Source organism: Fringilla coelebs (assembly GCF_963513975.1).
Source record: "Fringilla coelebs genome assembly, chromosome: 13".
NCBI lineage: Eukaryota > Metazoa > Chordata > Aves > Passeriformes > Fringillidae > Fringilla > Fringilla coelebs.
Window position 1 is genome coordinate 8,526,481 of NC_140039.1, and position 22,944 is coordinate 8,549,424.

At 48.8% G+C, this 22,944-nt stretch overlaps 2 protein-coding genes across 2 annotated transcripts in view; both read left to right on the plus strand.

The window, feature by feature from the left end:
• Positions 1 to 12: 12 nt before the first annotated feature.
• Positions 13 to 2,430, plus strand: BRK1 (BRICK1 subunit of SCAR/WAVE actin nucleating complex). Its single transcript, XM_084214415.1, has 3 exons — positions 13 to 153; positions 242 to 324; positions 403 to 2,430. The coding sequence occupies exons 1-3, from the start codon at positions 36 to 38 to the stop codon at positions 427 to 429; spliced, it is 228 nt and encodes a 75-aa protein (XP_084070541.1). The 5' UTR covers positions 13 to 35; the 3' UTR covers positions 430 to 2,430.
• Positions 2,431 to 8,176: 5,746 nt separating this feature from the next.
• TMEM40 (transmembrane protein 40) overlaps positions 8,177 to 22,944 on the plus strand; it is a 77,576-nt gene continuing 62,808 nt past the window's right edge. The window contains exons 1-2 of the mRNA XM_084214544.1: positions 8,177 to 8,266; positions 11,107 to 11,163. Coding sequence (XP_084070670.1) covers positions 11,115 to 11,163 — 49 coding nt within the window. The 5' untranslated portion in view covers positions 8,177 to 8,266; positions 11,107 to 11,114. The remainder of the gene's footprint in view (positions 8,267 to 11,106; positions 11,164 to 22,944) is intronic.

Consider the following 22,944-nt stretch of genomic DNA (forward strand, 5'->3'; position numbering starts at 1 on the left):
GCGGCTCCCGCGCAGGCGCGGCGGCGGCGGCGGCCATGTCGGTGCAGGAGGATCCGGTGCAGCGGGAGATCCATCAGGACTGGGCCAACCGCGAGTACATCGAGGTGATCACCAGCTCCATCAAGAAAATCGCGGACTTCCTCAACTCCTTCGGTGAGGGCGCGGGGCGGGGGCTGCGGGCGGGTCGGGCCGGGCCGGGCCGTGCGGCGGCCCGCGGTGTCTCACTGCCGCCTCCCCTCAGACATGTCGTGCCGGTCCCGGCTGGCCACCCTGAACGAGAAGCTGACGGCGCTGGAGCGGAGAATCGAGTACATCGAAGCCCGGGTGAGCAGCGGGGGAGGTGGGCCGGGTGCGGGCCGGTCTCGGGGCTGGCCCTGGTTGAGGCTTTTCCTTTTCCCGTAGGTCACCAAGGGGGAGACGCTGACATAGGCCCGGGGCGGCCCCGGCCCCGCCGCCGGAGCACCGCCGCCCCTCACCCCGCTCGGGGCCCGCCGCCACCGCCGCCGCCTCTGCTCGTGTTGCCAATAAACCGCTGTGCTCCTGCCCTGCCTGCTCTCTGCGTGCCTGCCTGGGGCCGGGCCGCGGGATGCCCGGCTCCCTGCCACCGTCCTGGATGTCCAGAGCCTGCCCTTCCATCTGCCTGACCCACGGGGTTTGGGCACACGTTCCTCCCCACGCGTGGGGGCTGTACCACAGGGGCTTCGGGCCAGGCTGTTGTCAGCTTCTCGAGGCACCTGACTGGCCTTTGGGGCACTTTGTGCTCCTGCTGGGATCATAGAAAATCTGGTGATCCCTATGGTCTGGAAGGTGTCTCAGCCTTCACATGTGCACATGTCAGGCAGTGTGGGGACAGTAGGCTCAACTGGCCTGGTGCACATGCCACAGGAGAGGACCCTTTGCCAGCACCTGGGAAGAGGTGTTTCTCCTCTCTTTGAGGCAAGTGGCAAGGAGAAGGAAGTCTCTCAGCCCTTCCCCACCACTCCTCTGTTTATCTCAGTTTTTCAGTTGGCATCTAGATCTGCAGATTCACTGCTCATATTTAGTGTTTGTTGGGAAGTCTAAGGAATTGTTGTCAGCAAAGGTTTTATTGCTTCCCAGCAGGCTTTAAAAGTCTTGGTATATTCTCCAACTGTAATCTTAGCATTTTCATGATGGCACTGTCATGCCTGCAGTGTTTACTGAGCACCTGAGTTACTTAATGTTTGTTATATTTTTCATGCTGTCTGACATCAGCTGGTTCCTTATTGATGTAGGTCCTCTGAGCTCACAGTTTTGTTCTCCATAGGAATCTCTGTTTTCCATTGTTTGAATAAGTGCTCCTCCAGGTTTTCCCTCAGCTCTCATGGTTACTGTCAGTTTGGGCTGCACATCAGGGGGGCTTGGCTGCCTTTGGAGCACAGTACCTGTGGAAATGAGTGCTTTGTAGCAGCCCTGCAGTGAAGTGGAACAGCTGTGGCTCACTGCCCTTAGGTGTAGGGGTCATATCAAATTATACTGTTGTCATAAGAAGATTGATAGATGGAAGCCAAGCTCTCCCTTGGCTCCATGGTGGCTGCTCTGTAGCCAGGTACATCAGAAGTACTGCCATGGCCTGTGCATTGCTTACTGTGCATATGCTGGAGTCCTGAGATCTCCATCATTGGAGATATTTATTTATCTCAGTATTTATCTGGAGAAGGCTCTGAACTAATTGGTTGTTGAAGTTGGCCCTGCTTTGAATGGGATGGGGTTGAGGCAGAGACCAGAGGTTCTTGCCTAAATTATGCTAAGATTCCTCAATCCAAAGACTGAATGGGAGACAGGGTACCGCAGACAATCCCTGGTACTGTGTCTGTACTGGGCTGACCTCTTAACTCGAGATCCATTGGTTGTTTCTGTTCCCAGCTGGTAACATGGTGTGTCTCGATCCCTTCCTGGTCTCCTGACTGGCTGTTGTAATGGCTCTTTTTCCTCTCATACCAGGATTTCTCAAAGGAGTAGGTTTTGGCACACAGTTGGTGGAATCTGCTGGAAGGTGCCGCTCCTCGCAGGATATGTGCTCTCACAGGGCTTCAGCACTGTGGGATCAGCCTGTCTGGTTCATCTGCCAGCAGCAGGGATGCTGGGCAGCTCACTGCACTACAGAGTTCTGCCCTTTTCCTTTCAAGGAGTCTTAGTAGTTCCCTAAGGAGCCAGGTTTTCTGGTTGAGTGCTGCTTATTCCAGGCTATCTCTGGGCAGTGAAGCCTCCTGGTTCTCAGGCTGGTACTGCTTCCTCCAGCAGCTGCTGTGGCGTGCAGCCTTGTAATAGATGGAGCTTTGATACATTTCATTGTTTTAAATACTGGGGAATTCTGTTTGCCTTTTTTCTTTGTACTGTATTTTGGTTTTTAGTTTGTTTTTTTTAGAATATGATGCCCCAGGAACCCACATTAAACTTTTCTGGAGTGGATTTGTGTATTCTAATTTAGATTACTGATTTATGTGGTGTGTTAGTGGTGCTGTTCTTCCCACCACACATTTAATGTAACAGGAGATAGCCATGTCCTCTTGTGTCCTGATATCATGCTGTCCTCATCTCCTGAGAGGGCTGGGTGCTCTACTTATGCTCAGCAGAGACCTATTGGTGGTCTGAGACCTTTTCCCAGAGTCTGAACTGCAGAGAATCTGGTTTGAAGCCCCTTATGAAGATGGCAGAATTGACCTAGAGAGCCTGAGCCAATCTGTAGCTTGAGAAAGGTTTGTCTGTCTTGGACGAGACAGTGGGCTTGTAGTGCTCACTGCCTGCTGGACAGTCAGCCAGGCCTCATGGAGTGATTGGAGCAGTCCAGCAGTCCTCATTAGAGGCTCCAATGTTTGGGGATGAGCTGTAGTGTTTTGATCTGGGTGGAATACATGGTGTATTGGCATCACCCTTTGTGTGGTATCAGCAAAACGGGGATCTAGAACTTGATTAAAGCTTTGCATAGCCCAAAAAATCTTTAGTCTGATCTAAAGTACATCTTTTAAGATGAATGGATTGGACCAGATTTCTTAAATAATTCTAGCTTTTAATAAATACCCTTTGGGCTCTCAGTGCCTACTGTGAGCAGACCCTTGATTTTAGGAAACAGTTTTAAAAGTGAAATGTACCTTCATCCCCTTTATGTTGCAGGTGATTGAACCTGATAATTCAGTGAGCTGAGGCGATCTCAAGAGAGGAAAGTTTTAAGACACAAAGACACAGCTGAGTTGTTGAGGGACAGCTGCACTTTGATCCTAAGAGCTTTGCAAGGCTGAATTTTAAAGATCCCAGAAGATGGTGTCTGCTTGCATCCTGGTGCCAAGGCACCGACAGCAGCGGATGTCACTGGAGTAGTTGTCTCACAAGGAGAAGATTGGCCCTGCCAGCCTGGGATTGCTGCTGCTCCCCAGGTCAGTGAGATGGGAAGGTCACAGAAGTATGGGAGGTCTCCAGATTCATTAAAGCTTTGTGTCCAATTTCCAAAAGCTGCTAGCAGTGCTGTTCTGAGCTCTGCAGGTCCTCAGAGCTGGGAACTTGGCCTTGGAGTACATAAAAGCATTAGGGTAGCTGTACCATGAGCTCACCTTTCCACTTGCCTTTCCCATCCCTCTCTCCCTGTGCAGTCTGACACAGCCTGTGTGTTTTCACTTTATATGACAGAAGTGTGAAGCCAGTCGTTGACAGAACCCTCTTTTTGGAGGAGAAAAGGATTATTGTTGGGTATATCATAGAGCAAAAGTTTGAGAATAATATCCTGGGGAAATAAAGGATAGATCAAACTCTGATTCCCACTCTGAGTGGGAGCTCTGAGGTTCACCTTGGCTGGGGGATGCCCCAGCCAGTTTGGTCAGTGTTGCAAAGAGCTGCTGGCCCAGCCCCAACCCGGCTCTGTGACTCTCCCTGTGTTGCCCCTGTGCCAACAGGTAACCCATCAGGTAACCAACCCATGCCTCCTTACCTTTGTAGTCTGTTCTACTTTGTGGCCTTGCCATCTCCTGGCAGGTACATTGCTGACAAAGCAGTGAGGGACAGGTCACAGCCTGCCTTGTTGACAGGGTTACAAAATGGATCCAGGACCAAACCCATCCCACAATACATCAGGATTAAATATCAAAATCCTTGGCGTTGCTTGTGTGCTTAAAGGTGCTGAGGAAAGGGGCTTTATCAAGAGGGAGGACCAGGTGAAGCTGGGAATTGTCCCTCAGGCTCCTGGTGCTTCCCAGGGAGCATCTGTGCTTCCCTGCCTTTGGCTCTGCTTCCATGAGGCACTTCCAGCCCTGTTGCTAGACCAGAAGGCTGGGGATGGAAAGGGAGCCCAGAACAAGGAAGAGGAGAGGAGCAGATTTTTTTGGAGGTTGCTCATGGAAGCAGTTCTCCAGTTAGGGCAGGGGGTAAGGAGGGTATCCTGGGACCCTGTGTTGATCCCTGTGCCTGCTGCAGCACTGCTCAGCCAGGCCATGTGAAGTAGTCTCACACCTGAGGAGTTGGAGCTGTACTAATCACCAAAGATTAGGAACAGGTGTGCCCTTAATAGGCCACAGCTATGTCCAATAAGAAGACAAGTGCTACAAAAGAGTGGGTTACCTGGTTGAGTTGGGAGTTGGAGTTTGTTGGCTGTGCTGTGAAGAAGGAGTCAGTGCTGTGAGGAGTAGCCCGTGAGAAATCGCCAAGAAGGCATGGGAGCTTTGCAATAAAATGACAACAAGGCCAGGAGCTGGGAAGAGCTCACTGTTCCCTACTTCTGTCAGCCAGCAGCCTGTCTTTTTTGGGTTTGTGCTTTGTGTTGGGGCTGCACTGTCCATCCTACTGATGGGCCTGGGCAGTTGCCAGACTGTAACTGGAAGACTGCCCTTGTAGCTAAATTGGAAGGACGAGCAGCCAGTGCCCCAGAGGCCAGACATCCCCCTCCCTCTCATCCCTCAGAGCCCATTTGTGAGCCAGTAATGTGCTGACCATCATAAAGGGGAGCTCCTATAATGAGGGAATTTCCACCATTACCTGCAGCCATTAAGGGGAGGATCCTGTGCTTGTCAGTGCTGGAAGCAGTCCCTCTTCTGCTTCGGGAGCTGTTGATAGCAGCACCGGAGGAGCTCAGTAATCCTCCAGGAAGTGAGTGATACATCCTGGCCTTTGATTTAGCAGTTCTTAAATTTAATGGGCTTTAGCAAAAATTGTACTGTGTTAATTTAAAATACTAATGCAATGAATTATTTATTATGGCAAGTAATTCCACAGAAGGGTACAGAAAAAGTATTTCCAAAAATCTTAGTAAGGTACAACGTGATCTACTTATATGATTCCACAAGTTTTCATAGCAAAACCTCAGGCTTTGTCCCAGCCAAAAGGAAACATCTTTCACCTGATTTCAGCATAACAGATTGTTACTGGTTCAGTGATGGTCTGGAAAGTTAGGAAGTGGATTGTATTCACTGCTTGTTGCTTTTTTCTTCTCTTCAAGCCTCATAGTTTAAAAGCAGAAAGGTAGCTGTAAACTACCTGTAGCCTGCAAAGTACAGCTGGCAGTGGAGGCATAATCCCCTTGCACTTACCTGTGCTTCAGAGGCTCACAACAATTGTTGAAGCAGACTTTACTTAAAGAAAAATAAATAGTAAGTAGGTGAATGCACAGGAGGGAGTAATTTAACCAACCCATTGGATGAAAGTCAGGGTAGGGCAAGAGGAGTCATGGGACTGTTTTAAATCTGTCAGAAGTGTGATGACATAATGAGCAATAACTACTCTATGTTCCATCACTGGGCCCCTCCTACACTCACTTAGCAGTATTTCTACATTTCTGCTATGTGCAACCTGCCTGTGTGACAAATCCTCGCACACATTGCACCCAATTAGTGTCAAGCATAAGAGCTGCTCTACCTGTGTCTCACCTCTCTAAACCCCTCCTGGAAGCAATTTTCCCAGCATACAAAGAATAAGTCACCATTCTCCTTAATCTCTCAGAGGATGGTTCCCAAATAAGGGCCAAGTAAACACATGTAGTACATGATAAAGCATTCTAATTCATTAGATAATCTTCCCAGCAGTAGATGCAGGGTATTAGCTGCTTTAAGTGTTCAGTGTTACATGTAGTTAAAAATGTCAGGGGAGGTGAGACAAGGCACTTGAATAGGTGCTTGTAGAAAAGTGGTGGAATCCCTGGCTTAAAAAACACAAACCTCAAGCCTTTCCCTCACCAAAAAAACCACAGCAAACAGCCAAACAAACTGTTAAAGAAAAATAAATGCACCTCTTCTAGGAAGTATAACTTATTTCCCTGTGTCCCAGTCACTCCAGAAGCATCAGGAGATGAAGACTTGAGGAGAGCAGAAGGAGGGAAAGCAATCCTTCCTGGGGTCCCAGCTGCACCAGGGTCAAACCATTAGCTGAATTTGACAAATGGCTTACATGACCACACCTTGTGTAACCAGCAGCCGCTGTGCTATTGGAGTGGCCCAAGGAGTCTCCTTTGACACTGGCTGTCACTCCTCACATACGTTTGCAGGTGACCAAACATCTGCCACCTTGTGCTGTGGTGCACTGCAGGAATTTGCCACCTCCTTTCCTATTCTTGTTTCCTTGTGGTGAAGGCTGGCTGGCTCAGGAATCGTTGCCTGCCAGTGAGGGAGCAGCTGTCCTCAACAACAAACAGCCTTGGGGTGGCTCCAGATAACAGTTGTGCTGTGTGTCAGAGTGGCTGAGAAGGGCTGGAGGGGAGCACCAATGACCTTACAGTGGGTCTAGGATGAGCAGAGCCAGAGGCTCTGTGTTGTCAGCACCCCCTGTGGCTGCTGGGGACAGGTGGGGTGGAGGGCACATTTCCCTTTGCTGCCACTGGCCCCGCTGCACAGGCAGTCCACCTGTGCCATCCTGGGATGCCCTGAGCAGAAGGGGAGCATGCCTGGGCTTCCAAACCCTCATCATGGTGTCCCTGCTTAGCTTTACCAGAGCCCAGGGCCTCTCCCCACAGAGTGGATTCGATGTCCCCAGTGCCCTCCTGATGTCCCAGGCCAAACAGGTGGGGCTGGGTCTCCAGCCTGAGCAGGGGCTGTGCTGGAGCAGCCACAGGCAGGAGTGAGGAGACCGGGCTGCTCAGGGCCAGTGAGGGCCATTAGTGCCTAAGGCAGGCTGGGAGCTGCACAGCTCCTCTCTGTGCTAGTGGGATTGGCCCTTGGCCACCTTCCCCAGGGCCCAGGGACACGGGAGCACACGCCTTAGCGGCCACAGGACAACAGAGCCACCGCTGCTCACCCTGTGAGTCAGGGGAGGCCACGTGAGGCCCCGGCCCCAACACCTTCCCGCCCAGGGCTGGGATCCCTGAGCCAGGATCCTGAACCGTCACACAGCCGTGGAGGTGAGTACTGGGGAAGGGTTCAGGAGCTGCTTGGGGCCAAGCCTGAGGGTGCTGGGGTCTGCCTGCTGGTTCTTGGTAATGCTGTGTAAATGGTTGCTGTTTGAAGCATCAAGCCACTGTACAGGAAAAAACAGGTTCTGGTGCTGTGGGGGTTACAGGACTTCCCTATAACCTCTCTTACTGACTCAGCTGGACTCTTTTTGACTCAACTTCCCCATCTTTTAAATAGTTTTTTTCCTCTAAAATCCTCAAGTCTAACACTTTATGCAAATAGAAAGATTTGTTTGCCTTAATTTTACTCAGTCTACAAGCATAAACATTTCTGGCTTCTGATGAGTTAATATTCTTCCTTCAAAGCTTACAACAACCACAGAGAGGCACAGGGTGTGAAAGGAGAAACACAAACTGAGTAATTTCAAATGTTGCAAATCAATGCTTAAGGCAGAGCTGGAAAATGGGCAGCAACCTCCCCAGGGCTCACAGGTGTGGGGCTCGTAGCAGTGCAGTCACCATGTCTGGGCCTGCTGTGAAAGCCAAGGCAGGAAGGAAGTGCTGGAGTGGTGGCAAGGAGTGCATGGGCTGTGCCTGCTCCTTGCTCACCCTCATGGGGCTGGCAGAGCTGGTGAGCTGTCCTTGCCTCAGTGACATGCACTTGCTGGGTCTCTCTACATGCCTGTGTTCAAGGAGAGTGAAAAGTCCAAATTTTGCTACTTCTCTGTCACATTTCAGCTGCATTTGACAACAGGAAGGCAAGCAGAAGGGTAGCAGAAGTATTACCACAGCTGGAGGAGACTGGAGCAGGAAGGATTTCAAACGGAACTGGTGTGGATCAGTTTCTGTTGTCTCACAGGAAGAAACTCAGCTTTCACTGTGGCCGCGGCCCTCCAGGACGTCTTCCTGTGGAACCAGCTGCTAGGACCAACCTAAGACTTGCAGGTGTGCTTTAAGAAGTTGGTTTGTTTTGATTTGAGAGAAGGGCATTGAGGGACTTTGTCTTTAAAATAAAATTTAGCAGGTTTAGGTGTCAGCATATATCTTAAAATATAAGGTGAAAGTAGTTTCAAAGGGAAAAGGTCTGGGATTGTCTGATTTTTGTCTTGAAGTTAAAACAATCTTATTTTATTTTATTTGCTTTTGTTTTCCCATTGAGCAATTTCCTTCAGATATATTTAATCAGCTAAGCAAAACTTCATGTATGGAAGTTGTTGACCTCACTTTCTAAATCTGACTCTGCACACAAATTTTATTCCAACACGTTAAAAAGACCTCACTACAATTAAATTCTGATTTACTGTGAGGAAAGCAAGGTGAGGTCTGTTGTTCATGTCATTCCCCAGTGAGCTCATGGCCAGGCTGAAATGCCTGTTTATCATCATCCTTCTCTCATTATGAGGTATAATCAACTAAGTCACTTTTAAAACATACAATAATTAGGCACCTATACTTATCCTTTGTTTAGATCTGATTTTCTTTCCAGAAGAGCCACAGGGGAATTAATGTGCATAGTCTAAGAGAAATTAGCTACCCAACTTCCTTGGTTAATGTAAATCTTGGTGACTGAGCTGAGCTGAGCTGTGCTGGAGGCACAGAAAGGGAGATGGGAGCAGATGCTGAGTGCTCCTGGATCCTCTTGTGGCATCCAGGTCTTACCACAGCAGAATACAAAAGTGCATTAGGCAACTTTGTTTCTGTTACTGGAACAGCTGAGCAATCTGCTGGGTCATTTGGGCCAGCAAATCTGCAGTTTTGAAGTAAATCAGTCTGATAGCAGATGAAGGTGATGTTGGCAGTGTCTGCCCTGCCTTCAGTGTTGAATCTGTTCTTCCTGTGTGCATGGCAGGACAGGTCAGGTAGTTCCCACTGCTCCCTTTGTCTTTGGGATGATGCAAAGCTGGGATAAAGCAGCTGCTGTGGCAGGTTCCTGTCAGGGGAACAGGAACTTGCCTTAAAATGCCACTGAAAGTGGCCTTCACCAGGTATTAGGAACCCCAAAGACAAACTTCCTGAGTTTCACCTGACAGTAAAATATCAGGATACTTCTAAATTATTTTCTGAAATTGAATTAATCAGCTGGAAAAAAATGTTCATATTTAAGGTACTTTTGTTCCTCTAGCTCTGGTATTTTAACCTTGTGATCCAGAGAGAGGCCTAAAGGATTTAGGTTAAAAAAGCAACTGTTGCAAGGCCTAAGTTGAGCAAATAGGAAGGCAAGAAAGAGACTTAAAAAGGCAGAAAATCATAGCTGGAGATATGTAAGTGCCTACAAACTTATTCTTGATTGAGTGGCCAAGAACAAGTCTGTCCAGGGTGTGGCATGCTGGGTTCCTACATTTCCACTTCAGCTAATGCTTACCCACAGAAGGGACAGATGCATTTCCTGCATTCCCTATCGGGTGCTCACAGGCTCCCAGCTCCCACAGGGCTGCTGCCACAGCTACAGCAACAAAGGCTGGATGTAAGTCAGGGAAAGGGGAAAATATGTAGATCTTTGCATAGATTCATCACTGGGAACAATTTCAAAATGTTGCTAAAATATTGTTCACAATACACTTTGGAGGCAGGTAAGCTGAGTTTTCTGAGCTGAGCCTTGGAAAGTGGTTATGTCATTTCCCCAGAAGTCTGTTTGTGTCTAATTTCCTCTGTCTGAGAACTGATGCCCTAAAAAGTTGTTCTGTTTGAGTCTTTGCTTATGTGTTACAGTATCCTTCTGAAGATATTAACTGACCTGTTTTGGGTTTTATATTAGAATATTTTTTTGACTGATATGATGATCTTTAGAGAACTGAAAGTGCTAGTAGGAAAAGAAACAGGTTATCCTCTGGAAAATTTGAAGGATATACTTAGTTTTGAAACTGCTTTATTGGAAGTGTTTTGTTGAATGGATCCAAAAGTCACATTGTAAGAAAATGTGTGGACATATCCACTGTTTTCCTGTTACATACTGCGTAGTGGAAACTTTGCTTTAGGCTCCTCAAAACCCTTCTTTTCCATCTCTCAGTACAGCTGTTGGTTACTTGCAATGTTGCATGAGGGGAGATGCGTCAGTACAGAATGCCTGGACCACGCTAGGCAGAGGCGTTCAGAACCACAGCCACTACAAAATGTGCACCATCAGAATATTCTAGCCTCAGCCCAAAACTACTGTGGCAAGTTTATCAAAACAAAAAGAAAATGCTGAATTTTGGGGATGTCAGAACATTTGTTTATGTGGCACTTGAAAATTTGTAATTCATAAAGCTAAAGTTTATTTAAATTTCCTTGGCAGGACAACTTAGGAAGAACAGATGTTGAAGTATCAAAGTCTTTTGTGGAACAAGAATTCAAAAGTCTTGTGGGACTTTCCTGAGAACTATTTTTGCTCTTTTTCCTGGCTGATACATTTTAAGTATTAGGATGTAAAAGGTACAGGATGATTGTTCTGTTTCGTAGATGGAACCCAGCCTATTAGGTTACTCACATCTGTGGTAAATGTTTAATTAGATACCTTGGTAGCTTTACAAAACAACAATGTGAATGATCAAGTCTGACTTCTTTTTGTTTTACTCATGATGATCAGATTTTTGTTCTTTCCTAATAACCAAAGGCCAGTAGGGCTCACTTGGAGGACTCAAGAATTGGGTCCCAGGAGGGTAAATGATTCATGATGTGAAACAGAGAAGTGATTTCAAAAATGAAATGCCCAGAGAGAGACACTGTGTTTGCAGAAAAATCAAAGACGAAAACCGGGAAGGTCAGCGACCTGATTCTAAATGTGCTTTTTCTCCCCTTTCAAACAGGCACGGCAATGGAGAATTTGAATGTCCCGATCCCAGACCTTACTGAAGAACAGCAAGGTAAGGAAAGCACACAAAGATCAGAGCTTTGGTTTGTGCACAGCAGTGTTTGCCAGGGTGGGCATGAGTCAATGAAATCTCTTTCCTCTGAAAACATCCTATCCATCTCTTGCTTGTAAATGAGAGACCAGCAGTCAATTCCCAGCTCTTCCACAGGTTCCTGTGAGGCTTTGTGTACATGCAGGTGGGAATTAAGATACATGAAGCAGGCTTTACTGAGCATTAAATGCCTGATGAGCAATCTCATCAGGTATCCAGTCCTTAGGGTCTTTGTGCCTGTCTGTAAAACAGCGTGGTCAGAATAAACACCTGTTAAATAGCTAGGAATACTTTGGGAACACTTGCCATGCTTCTCTAACTGAGACAACAGCATCATAGAGACATCAGTCATTTGTGTGGACTATTGATTGACATTTGCCTACTGTTTTCTGGCTGACTGAGGTGCTTTATAGAATACAGCAGCACTCTCTTTCCTGTGTGCTGTTGGGCAGTGTGTTATAGCCTGGTGTCTGTCTCCACACCTGCACTGAGCACCAGAGGAACACTGCCATGAATGCCCCCTCCTGCACAGGGGCAGGCTACCGAAGTAAACCTTATCCTTGTTATTTTACTTTTCTCCGATACTCTGGAGAGAGAGAACACAGACCCACTAGCTGATATACTGGAGTATATTAAAAGGTGTAACAGGGCACTTAGATAAACGAAGTTCAGGCCACTGCTTTTTGCTTCACTGTTTTCCATGTGCAAAAATAACTGGCTCTGTATAAATTCCTTAGGATCAGCTAGGCTCACTATGTTCCAGGCATGACCATTGTAAGCCATACTTTGCTCTAAGATACTACAGCAATTGCACGGCCTTGTTCGGACACTATAGCTGTATTTCTACAGCTCTGTGAATAGTTAACTATTGCAAACCATGCTGTTTTTCCCAGGCTCTGCTCTGAGTTGCTGAATGGAGTTGACACTCTCTTCCAATCTTTGACATTACTCTTTATCCCCAGTTTCCCTTTTGTATAGTAAGAGCAGGGGCTTACATTTCCCACAGAGTGGGATACATTCATTAGCCCATCAGGGTGTGCTTCTACAGGCTGTATTTTATTGGAAAGACAAATAACTAGTTATTTATCGTATTTTCAGCTCCATAAGAGCTGTGATGTCCTCCCTGGAGGCTGTGCTGCCTGCCTGAAAACCATAGAGAAGAAATGAGATAGGGCAAGACAGCCCAGAGCTCCAGGCACACTGCAGCTGGAAAAGTCATCCCAAGGGGAACACAAAACTGCCACAATATGGGCTCGTCCAGGGCTTTTTCCTTGGAACCAGACTAGGTCTTGGCTGTGTTTACTGCCTAGGGTTAGGGTTACACCTGGGGTTAGGGTTTTTAAAACCAAAAGGCCCAGAGCTCCAGGCACACTGCAGCTGCAAAAGGCATCCCAAGGGGAATAAAAAACTGCAACAACATGGGGTCTTCCACTGCTTTTTCCTTGGAATCAGACGTGGCCCTATGCTGCATTTCCTGCCTAGGGTTAGGGTTAGGGTTAGACCTAGGGTTAGGGTTAGACCTAGGGTTAGGGTTTTTAAAACCAAAAGGCCCAGAGCTCCAGGCACACTGCAGCTGCAAAAGGCATCCCAAGGGGAATAAAAAACTGCAACAACATGGGGTCCTCCACTGCTTTTTCCTTGGAATCAGACGTGGCCCTATGCTGCATTTCCTGCCTAGGGTTAGGGTTAGACCTAGGGTTAGGGTTTTTAAAACCAAAAGGCCCAGAGCTCCAGGCACACTGCAGCTGCAAAAGGCATCCCAAGGGGAATAAAAAACTGCAACAACATGGGGTCCTCCACTGCTTTTTCCTTGGAAGCAGCCATGGCCCTATGCTGCATTTCCTGCCTAGGGTTAGGGTTAGACCTAGGGTTAGGGTTTTTAAAACCAAAAGGCCCAGAGCTCCAGGCACACTGCAGCTGCAAAAGGCATCCCAAGGGGAATAAAAAACTGCAACAACATGGGGTCTTCCACTGCTTTTTCCTTGGAATCAGACGTGGCCCTATGCTGCATTTCCTGCCTAGGGTTAGGGTTAGGGTTAGACCTAGGGTTAGGGTTAGACCTAGGGTTAGGGTTTTTAAAACCAAAAGGCCCAGAGCTCCAGGCACACTGCAGCTGCAAAAGGCATCCCAAGGGGAATAAAAAACTGCAACAACATGGGGTCCTCCACTGCTTTTTCCTTGGAAGCAGCCATGGCCCTATGCTGCATTTCCTGCCTAGGGTTAGGGTTAGGGTTAGACCTAGGGTTAGGGTTAGACCTAGGGTTAGGGTTTTTAAAACCAAAAGGCCCAGAGCTCCAGGCACACTGCAGCTGCAAAAGGCATCCCAAGGGGAATAAAAAACTGCAACAACATGGGGTCCTCCACTGCTTTTTCCTTGGAATCAGACGTGGCCCTATGCTGCATTTCCTGCCTAGGGTTAGGGTTAGGGATTTTAAAACCAAAAGGCCCAGAGCTCCAGGCACACTGCAGCTGCAAAAGGCATCCCAAGGGGAATAAAAAACTGCAACAACATGGGGTCCTCCACTGCTTTTTCCTTGGAAGCAGCCATGGCCCTATGCTGCATTTCCTGCCTAGGGTTAGGGTTAGGGTTAGACCTAGGGTTAGGGTTAGACCTAGGGTTAGGGTTTTTAAAACCAAAAGGCCCAGAGCTCCAGGCACACTGCAGCTGCAAAAGGCATCCCAAGGGGAATAAAAAACTGCAACAACATGGGGTCCTCCACTGCTTTTTCCTTGGAAGCAGCCATGGCCCTATGCTGCATTTCCTGCCTAGGGTTAGGGTTAGGGTTAGACCTAGGGTTAGGGTTTTTAAAACCAAAAGGCCCAGAGCTCCAGGCACACTGCAGCTGCAAAAGGCATCCCAAGGGGAATAAAAAACTGCAACAACATGGGGTCCTCCACTGCTTTTTCCTTGGAATCAGACGTGGCCCTATGCTGCATTTCCTGCCTAGGGTTAGGGTTAGGGTTAGACCTAGGGTTAGGGTTTTTAAAACCAAAAGGCCCAGAGCTCCAGGCACACTGCAGCTGCAAAAGGCATCCCAAGGGGAATAAAAAACTGCAACAACATGGGGTCCTCCACTGCTTTTTCCTTGGAATCAGACGTGGCCCTATGCTGCATTTCCTGCCTAGGGTTAGGGTTAGGGTTAGACCTAGGGTTAGGGTTTTTAAAACCAAAAGGCCCAGAGCTCCAGGCACACTGCAGCTGCAAAAGGCATCCCAAGGGGAATAAAAAACTGCAACAACATGGGGTCCTCCACTGCTTTTTCCTTGGAAGCAGCCATGGCCCTATGCTGCATTTCCTGCCTAGGGTTAGGGTTAGACCTAGGGTTAGGGTTAGACCTAGGGTTAGACCTAGGGTTAGGGTTTTTAAAACCAAAAGGCCCAGAGCTCCAGGCATACTGCAGCTGCAAAAGGCATCCCAAGGGGAATAAAAAACTGCAACAACATGGGGTCCTCCACTGCTTTTTCCTTGGAAGCAGCCATGGCCCTATGCTGCATTTCCTGCCTAGGGTTAGGGTTAGGGTTAGACCTAGGGTTAGGGTTAGACCTAGGGTTAGGGTTTTTAAAACCAAAAGGCCCAGAGCTCCAGGCACACTGCAGCTGCAAAAGGCATCCCAAGGGGAATAAAAAACTGCAACAACATGGGGTCCTCCACTGCTTTTTCCTTGGAAGCAGCCATGGCCCTATGTTGCATTTCCTGCCTAGGGTTAGGGTTAGACCTAGGGTTAGGGTTAGACCTAGGGTTAGGGTTTTTAAAACCAAAAGGCCCAGAGCTCCAGGCACACTGCAGCTGCAAAAGGCATCCCAAGGGGAATAAAAAACTGCAACAACATGGGGTCCTCCACTGCTTTTTCCTTGGAAGCAGCCATGGCCCTATGCTGCATTTCCTGCCTAGGGTTAGGGTTAGGGTTAGACCTAGGGTTAGGGTTTTTAAAACCAAAAGGCCCAGAGCTCCAGGCACACTGCAGCTGCAAAAGGCATCCCAAGGGGAATAAAAAACTGCAACAACATGGGGTCCTCCACTGCTTTTTCCTTGGAAGCAGCCATGGCCCTATGCTGCATTTCCTGCCTAGGGTTAGGGTTAGGGTTAGACCTAGGGTTAGGGTTTTTAAAACCAAAAGGCCCAGAGCTCCAGGCACACTGCAGCTGCAAAAGGCATCCCAAGGGGAATAAAAAACTGCAACAACATGGGGTCCTCCACTGCTTTTTCCTTGGAATCAGACGTGGCCCTATGCTGCATTTCCTGCCTAGGGTTAGGGTTAGGGTTAGACCTAGGGTTAGGGTTTTTAAAACCAAAAGGCCCAGAGCTCCAGGCACACTGCAGCTGCAAAAGGCATCCCAAGGGGAATAAAAAACTGCAACAACATGGGGTCCTCCACTGCTTTTTCCTTGGAATCAGACGTGGCCCTATGCTGCATTTCCTGCCTAGGGTTAGGGTTAGGGTTAGACCTAGGGTTAGGGTTTTTAAAACCAAAAGGCCCAGAGCTCCAGGCACACTGCAGCTGCAAAAGGCATCCCAAGGGGAATAAAAAACTGCAACAACATGGGGTCCTCCACTGCTTTTTCCTTGGAAGCAGCCATGGCCCTATGCTGCATTTCCTGCCTAGGGTTAGGGTTAGGGTTAGACCTAGGGTTAGGGTTTTTAAAACCAAAAGGCCCAGAGCTCCAGGCACACTGCAGCTGCAAAAGGCATCCCAAGGGGAATAAAAAACTGCAACAACATGGGGTCCTCCACTGCTTTTTCCTTGGAAGCAGCCATGGCCCTATGCTGCATTTCCTGCCTAGGGTTAGGGTTAGGGTTAGACCTAGGGTTAGGGTTAGACCTAGGGTTAGGGTTTTTAAAACCAAAAGGCCCAGAGCTCCAGGCACACTGCAGCTGCAAAAGGCATCCCAAGGGGAATAAAAAACTGCAACAACATGGGGTCCTCCACTGCTTTTTCCTTGGAATCAGACGTGGCCCTATGCTGCATTTCCTGCCTAGGGTTAGGGTTAGGGTTAGGGTTTTTAAAACCAAAAGGCCCAGAGCTCCAGGCACACTGCAGCTGCAAAAGGCATCCCAAGGGGAATAAAAAACTGCAACAACATGGGGTCCTCCACTGCTTTTTCCTTGGAATCAGACGTGGCCCTATGCTGCATTTCCTGCCTAGGGTTAGACCTAGGGTTAGGGTTTTTAAAACCAAAAGGCCCAGAGCTCCAGGCACACTGCAGCTGCAAAAGGCATCCCAAGGGGAATAAAAAACTGCAACAACATGGGGTCCTCCACTGCTTTTTCCTTGGAATCAGACGTGGCCCTATGCTGCATTTCCTGCCTAGGGTTAGGGTTAGGGTTAGACCTAGGGTTAGGGTTTTTAAAACCAAAAGGCCCAGAGCTCCAGGCACACTGCAGCTGCAAAAGGCATCCCAAGGGGAATAAAAAACTGCAACAACATGGGGTCCTCCACTGCTTTTTCCTTGGAAGCAGCCATGGCCCTATGCTGCATTTCCTGCCTAGGGTTAGGGTTAGGGTTAGACCTAGGGTTAGGGTTTTTAAAACCAAAAGGCCCAGAGCTCCAGGCACACTGCAGCTGCAAAAGGCATCCCAAGGGGAATAAAAAACTGCAACAACATGGGGTCCTCCACTGCTTTTTCCTTGGAAGCAGCCATGGCCCTATGCTGCATTTCCTGCCTAGGGTTAGGGTTAGGGTTAGACCTAGGGTTAGGGTTAGACCTAGGGTTAGGGTTTTTAAAACCAAAAGGCCCAGAGCTCCAGGCACACTGCAGCTGCAAAAGGCATCCCAAGGGGAATAAAAAACTGCAACAACATGGGGTCCTCCACTGCTTTTTCCTTGGAATCAGACGTGGCCCTATGCTGCATTTCCTGCCTAGGGTTAGGGTTAGGGATTTTAAAACCAAAAGGCCCAGAGCTCCAGGCACACTGCAGCTGCAAAAGGCATCCCAAGGGGAATAAAAAACTGCAACAACATGGGGTCCTCCACTGCTTTTTCCTTGGAAGCAGCCATGGCCCTATGCTGCATTTCCTGCCTAGGGTTAGGGTTAGGGTTAGACCTAGGGTTAGGGTTAGACCTAGGGTTAGGGTTTTTAAAACCAAAAGGCCCAGAGCTCCAGGCACACTGCAGCTGCAAAAGGCATCCCAAGGGGAATAAAAAACTGCAACAACATGGGGTCCTCCACTGCTTTTTCCTTGGAAGCAGCCATGGCCCTATGCTGCATTTCCTGCCTAGGGTTAGGGTTAGACCTAGGGTTAGGGTTTTTAAAACCAAAAGGCCCAGAGCTCCAGGCACACTGCAGCTGCAAAAGGCATCCCAAGGGGAATAAAAAACTGCAACAACATGGGGTCCTCCACTGCTTTTTCCTTGGAAGCAGCCATGGCCCTATGCTGCATTTCCTGCCTAGGGTTAGGGTTAGACCTAGGGTTAGGGTTTTTAAAACCAAAAGGCCCAGAGCTCCAGGCACACTGCAGCTGCAAAAGGCATCCCAAGGGGAATAAAAAACTGCAACAACATGGGGTCCTCCACTGCTTTTTCCTTGGAATCAGACGTGGCCCTATGCTGCATTTCCTGCCTAGGGTTAGGGTTAGGGTTAGACCTAGGGTTAGGGTTTTTAAAACCAAAAGGCCCAGAGCTCCAGGCACACTGCAGCTGCAAAAGGCATCCCAAGGGGAATAAAAAACTGCAACAACATGGGGTCCTCCACTGCTTTTTCCTTGGAAGCAGCCATGGCCCTATGCTGCATTTCCTGCCTAGGGTTAGGGTTAGGGTTAGACCTAGGGTTAGGGTTAGACCTAGGGTTAGGGTTTTTAAAACCAAAAGGCCCAGAGCTCCAGGCACACTGCAGCTGCAAAAGGCATCCCAAGGGGAATAAAAAACTGCAACAACATTGGGTCCTCCACTGCTTTTTCCTTGGAAGCAGCCATGGCCCTATGCTGCATTTCCTGCCTAGGGTTAGGGTTAGGGTTAGACCTAGGGTTAGGGTTAGACCTAGGGTTAGGGTTTTTAAAACCAAAAGGCCCAGAGCTCCAGGCACACTGCAGCTGCAAAAGGCATCCCAAGGGGAATAAAAAACTGCAACAACATGGGGTCCTCCACTGCTTTTTCCTTGGAATCAGACGTGGCCCTATGCTGCATTTCCTGCCTAGGGTTAGGGTTAGGGATTTTAAAACCAAAAGGCCCAGAGCTCCAGGCACACTGCAGCTGCAAAAGGCATCCCAAGGGGAATAAAAAACTGCAACAACATGGGGTCCTCCACTGCTTTTTCCTTGGAAGCAGCCATGGCCCTATGCTGCATTTCCTGCCTAGGGTTAGGGTTAGGGTTAGACCTAGGGTTAGGGTTAGACCTAGGGTTAGGGTTTTTAAAACCAAAAGGCCCAGAGCTCCAGGCACACTGCAGCTGCAAAAGGCATCCCAAGGGGAATAAAAAACTGCAACAACATGGGGTCCTCCACTGCTTTTTCCTTGGAAGCAGCCATGGCCCTATGCTGCATTTCCTGCCTAGGGTTAGGGTTAGACCTAGGGTTAGGGTTTTTAAAACCAAAAGGCCCAGAGCTCCAGGCACACTGCAGCTGCAAAAGGCATCCCAAGGGGAATAAAAAACTGCAACAACATGGGGTCCTCCACTGCTTTTTCCTTGGAAGCAGCCATGGCCCTATGTTGCATTTCCTGCCTAGGGTTAGGGTTAGACCTAGGGTTAGGGTTAGACCTAGGGTTAGGGTTTTTAAAACCAAAAGGCCCAGAGCTCCAGGCACACTGCAGCTGCAAAAGGCATCCCAAGGGGAATAAAAAACTGCAACAACATGGGGTCCTCCACTGCTTTTTCCTTGGAAGCAGCCATGGCCCTATGCTGCATTTCCTGCCTAGGGTTAGGGTTAGGGTTAGACCTAGGGTTAGGGTTAGACCTAGGGTTAGGGTTTTTAAAACCAAAAGGCCCAGAGCTCCAGGCACACTGCAGCTGCAAAAGGCATCCCAAGGGGAATAAAAAACTGCAACAACATGGGGTCCTCCACTGCTTTTTCCTTGGAATCAGACGTGGCCCTATGCTGCATTTCCTGCCTAGGGTTAGGGTTAGACCTAGGGTTAGGGTTTTTAAAACCAAAAGGCCCAGAGCTCCAGGCACACTGCAGCTGCAAAAGGCATCCCAAGGGGAATAAAAAACTGCAACAACATGGGGTCCTCCACTGCTTTTTCCTTGGAATCAGACGTGGCCCTATGCTGCATTTCCTGCCTAGGGTTAGGGTTAGGGTTAGACCTAGGGTTAGGGTTTTTAAAACCAAAAGGCCCAGAGCTCCAGGCACACTGCAGCTGCAAAAGGCATCCTAAGGGGCATAAAAAACTGCAACAACATGGGGTCCTCCACTGCTTTTTCCTTGGAAGCAGCCATGGCCCTATGCTGCATTTCCTGCCTAGGGTTAGGGTTAGGGTTAGACCTAGGGTTAGGGTTTTTAAAACCAAAAGGCCCAGAGCTCCAGGCACACTGCAGCTGCAAAAGGCATCCCAAGGGGAATAAAAAACTGCAACAACATGGGGTCCTCCACTGCTTTTTCCTTGGAATCAGACGTGGCCCTATGCTGCATTTCCTGCCTAGGGTTAGGGTTAGGGTTAGGGTTTTTAAAACCAAAAGGCCCAGAGCTCCAGGCACACTGCAGCTGCAAAAGGCATCCCAAGGGGAATAAAAAACTGCAACAACATGGGGTCCTCCACTGCTTTTTCCTTGGAATCAGACGTGGCCCTATGCTGCATTTCCTGCCTAGGGTTAGACCTAGGGTTAGGGTTTTTAAAACCAAAAGGCCCAGAGCTCCAGGCACACTGCAGCTGCAAAAGGCATCCCAAGGGGAATAAAAAACTGCAACAACATGGGGTCCTCCACTGCTTTTTCCTTGGAATCAGACGTGGCCCTATGCTGCATTTCCTGCCTAGGGTTAGGGTTAGGGTTAGACCTAGGGTTAGGGTTTTTAAAACCAAAAGGCCCAGAGCTCCAGGCACACTGCAGCTGCAAAAGGCATCCCAAGGGGAATAAAAAACTGCAACAACATGGGGTCCTCCACTGCTTTTTCCTTGGAAGCAGACGTGGCCCTATGCTGCATTTCCTGCCTAGGGTTAGGGTTAGGGTTAGACCTAGGGTTAGGGTTTTTAAAACCAAAAGGCCCAGAGCTCCAGGCACACTGAAGCTGCAAAAGGCATCCCAAGGGGAATAAAAAACTGCAACAACATGGGGTCCTCCACTGCTTTTTCCTTGGAAGCAGCCATGGCCCTATGCTGCATTTCCTGCCTAGGGTTAGGGTTAGGGTTAGACCTAGGGTTAGGGTTAGACCTAGGGTTAGGGTTTTTAAAACCAAAAGGCCCAGAGCTCCAGGCACACTGCAGCTGCAAAAGGCATCCCAAGGGGAATAAAAAACTGCAACAACATGGGGTCCTCCACTGCTTTTTCCTTGGAAGCAGCCATGGCCCTATGCTGCATTTCCTGCCTAGGGTTAGGGTTAGGGTTAGACCTAGGGTTAGGGTTTTTAAAACCAAAAGGCCCAGAGCTCCAGGCACACTGCAGCTGCAAAAGGCATCCCAAGGGGAATAAAAAACTGCAACAACATGGGGTCCTCCACTGCTTTTTCCTTGGAAGCAGCCATGGCCCTATGCTGCATTTCCTGCCTAGGGTTAGGGTTAGGGTTAGACCTAGGGTTAGGGTTAGACCTAGGGTTAGGGTTTTTAAAACCAAAAGGCCCAGAGCTCCAGGCACACTGCAGCTGCAAAAGGCATCCCAAGGGGAATAAAAAACTGCAACAACATGGGGTCCTCCACTGCTTTTTCCTTGGAAGCAGCCCTGGCCCTATGCTGCATTTCCTGCCTAGGGTTAGGGTTAGGGTTAGACCTAGGGTTAGGGTTTTTAAAACCAAAAGGCCCAGAGCTCCAGGCACACTGCAGCTGCAAAAGGCATCCCAAGGGGAATAAAAAACTGCAACAACATGGGGTCCTCCACTGCTTTTTCCTTGGAAGCAGCCATGGCCCTATGCTGCATTTCCTGCCTAGGGTTAGGGTTAGGGTTAGACCTAGGGTTAGGGTTTTTAAAACCAAAAGGCCCAGAGCTCCAGGCACACTGCAGCTGCAAAAGGCATCCCAAGGGGAATAAAAAACTGCAACAACATGGGGTCCTCCACTGCTTTTTCCTTGGAATCAGACGTGGCCCTATGCTGCATTTCCTGCCTAGGGTTAGGGTTAGGGTAAGACCTAGGGTTAGGGTTTTTAAAACCAAAAGGCCCAGAGCTCCAGGCACACTGCAGCTGCAAAAGGCATCCCAAGGGGAATAAAAAACTGCAACAACATGGGGTCCTCCACTGCTTTTTCCTTGGAAGCAGCCATGGCCCTATGCTGCATTTCCTGCCTAGGGTTAGGGTTAGGGTTAGACCTAGGGTTAGGGTTTTTAAAACCAAAAGGCCCAGAGCTCCAGGCACACTGCAGCTGCAAAAGGCATCCCAAGGGGAATAAAAAACTGCAACAACATGGGGTCCTCCACTGCTTTTTCCTTGGAAGCAGCCATGGCCCTATGCTGCATTTCCTGCCTAGGGTTAGGGTTAGGGTTAGACCTAGGGTTAGGGTTAGACCTAGGGTTAGGGTTAGACCTAGGGTTAGGGTTTTTAAAACCAAAAGGCCCAGAGCTCCAGGCACACTGCAGCTGCAAAAGGCATCCCAAGGGGAATAAAAAACTGCAACAACATGGGGTCCTCCACTGCTTTTTCCTTGGAAGCAGCCATGGCCCTATGCTGCATTTCCTGCCTAGGGTTAGGGTTAGGGTTAGACCTAGGGTTAGGGTTTTTAAAACCAAAAGGCCCAGAGCTCCAGGCACACTGCAGCTGCAAAAGGCATCCCAAGGGGAATAAAAAACTGCAACAACATGGGGTCCTCCACTGCTTTTTCCTTGGAAGCAGCCATGGCCCTATGCTGCATTTCCTGCCTAGGGTTAGGGTTAGACCTAGGGTTAGGGTTAGACCTAGGGTTAGGGTTTTTAAAACCAAAAGGCCCAGAGCTCCAGGCACACTGCAGCTGCAAAAGGCATCCCAAGGGGAATAAAAAACTGCAACAACATGGGGTCCTCCACTGCTTTTTCCTTGGAATCAGACGTGGCCCTATGCTGCATTTCCTGCCTAGGGTTAGGGTTAGGGTTAGACCTAGGGTTAGGGTTTTTAAAACCAAAAGGCCCAGAGCTCCAGGCACACTGCAGCTGCAAAAGGCATCCCAAGGGGAATAAAAAACTGCAACAACATGGGGTCCTCCACTGCTTTTTCCTTGGAAGCAGCCATGGCCCTATGCTGCATTTCCTGCCTAGGGTTAGGGTTAGGGTTAGACCTAGGGTTAGGGTTAGACCTAGGGTTAGGGTTTTTAAAACCAAAAGGCCCAGAGCTCCAGGCACACTGCAGCTGCAAAAGGCATCCCAAGGGGAATAAAAAACTGCAACAACATGGGGTCCTCCACTGCTTTTTCCTTGGAATCAGACGTGGCCCTATGCTGCATTTCCTGCCTAGGGTTAGACCTAGGGTTAGGGTTTTTAAAACCAAAAGGCCCAGAGCTCCAGGCACACTGCAGCTGCAAAAGGCATCCCAAGGGGAATAAAAAACTGCAACAACATGGGGTCCTCCACTGCTTTTTCCTTGGAAGCAGCCATGGCCCTATGCTGCATTTCCTGCCTAGGGTTAGGGTTAGGGTTAGACCTAGGGTTAGGGTTAGACCTAGGGTTAGGGTTTTTAAAACCAAAAGGCCCAGAGCT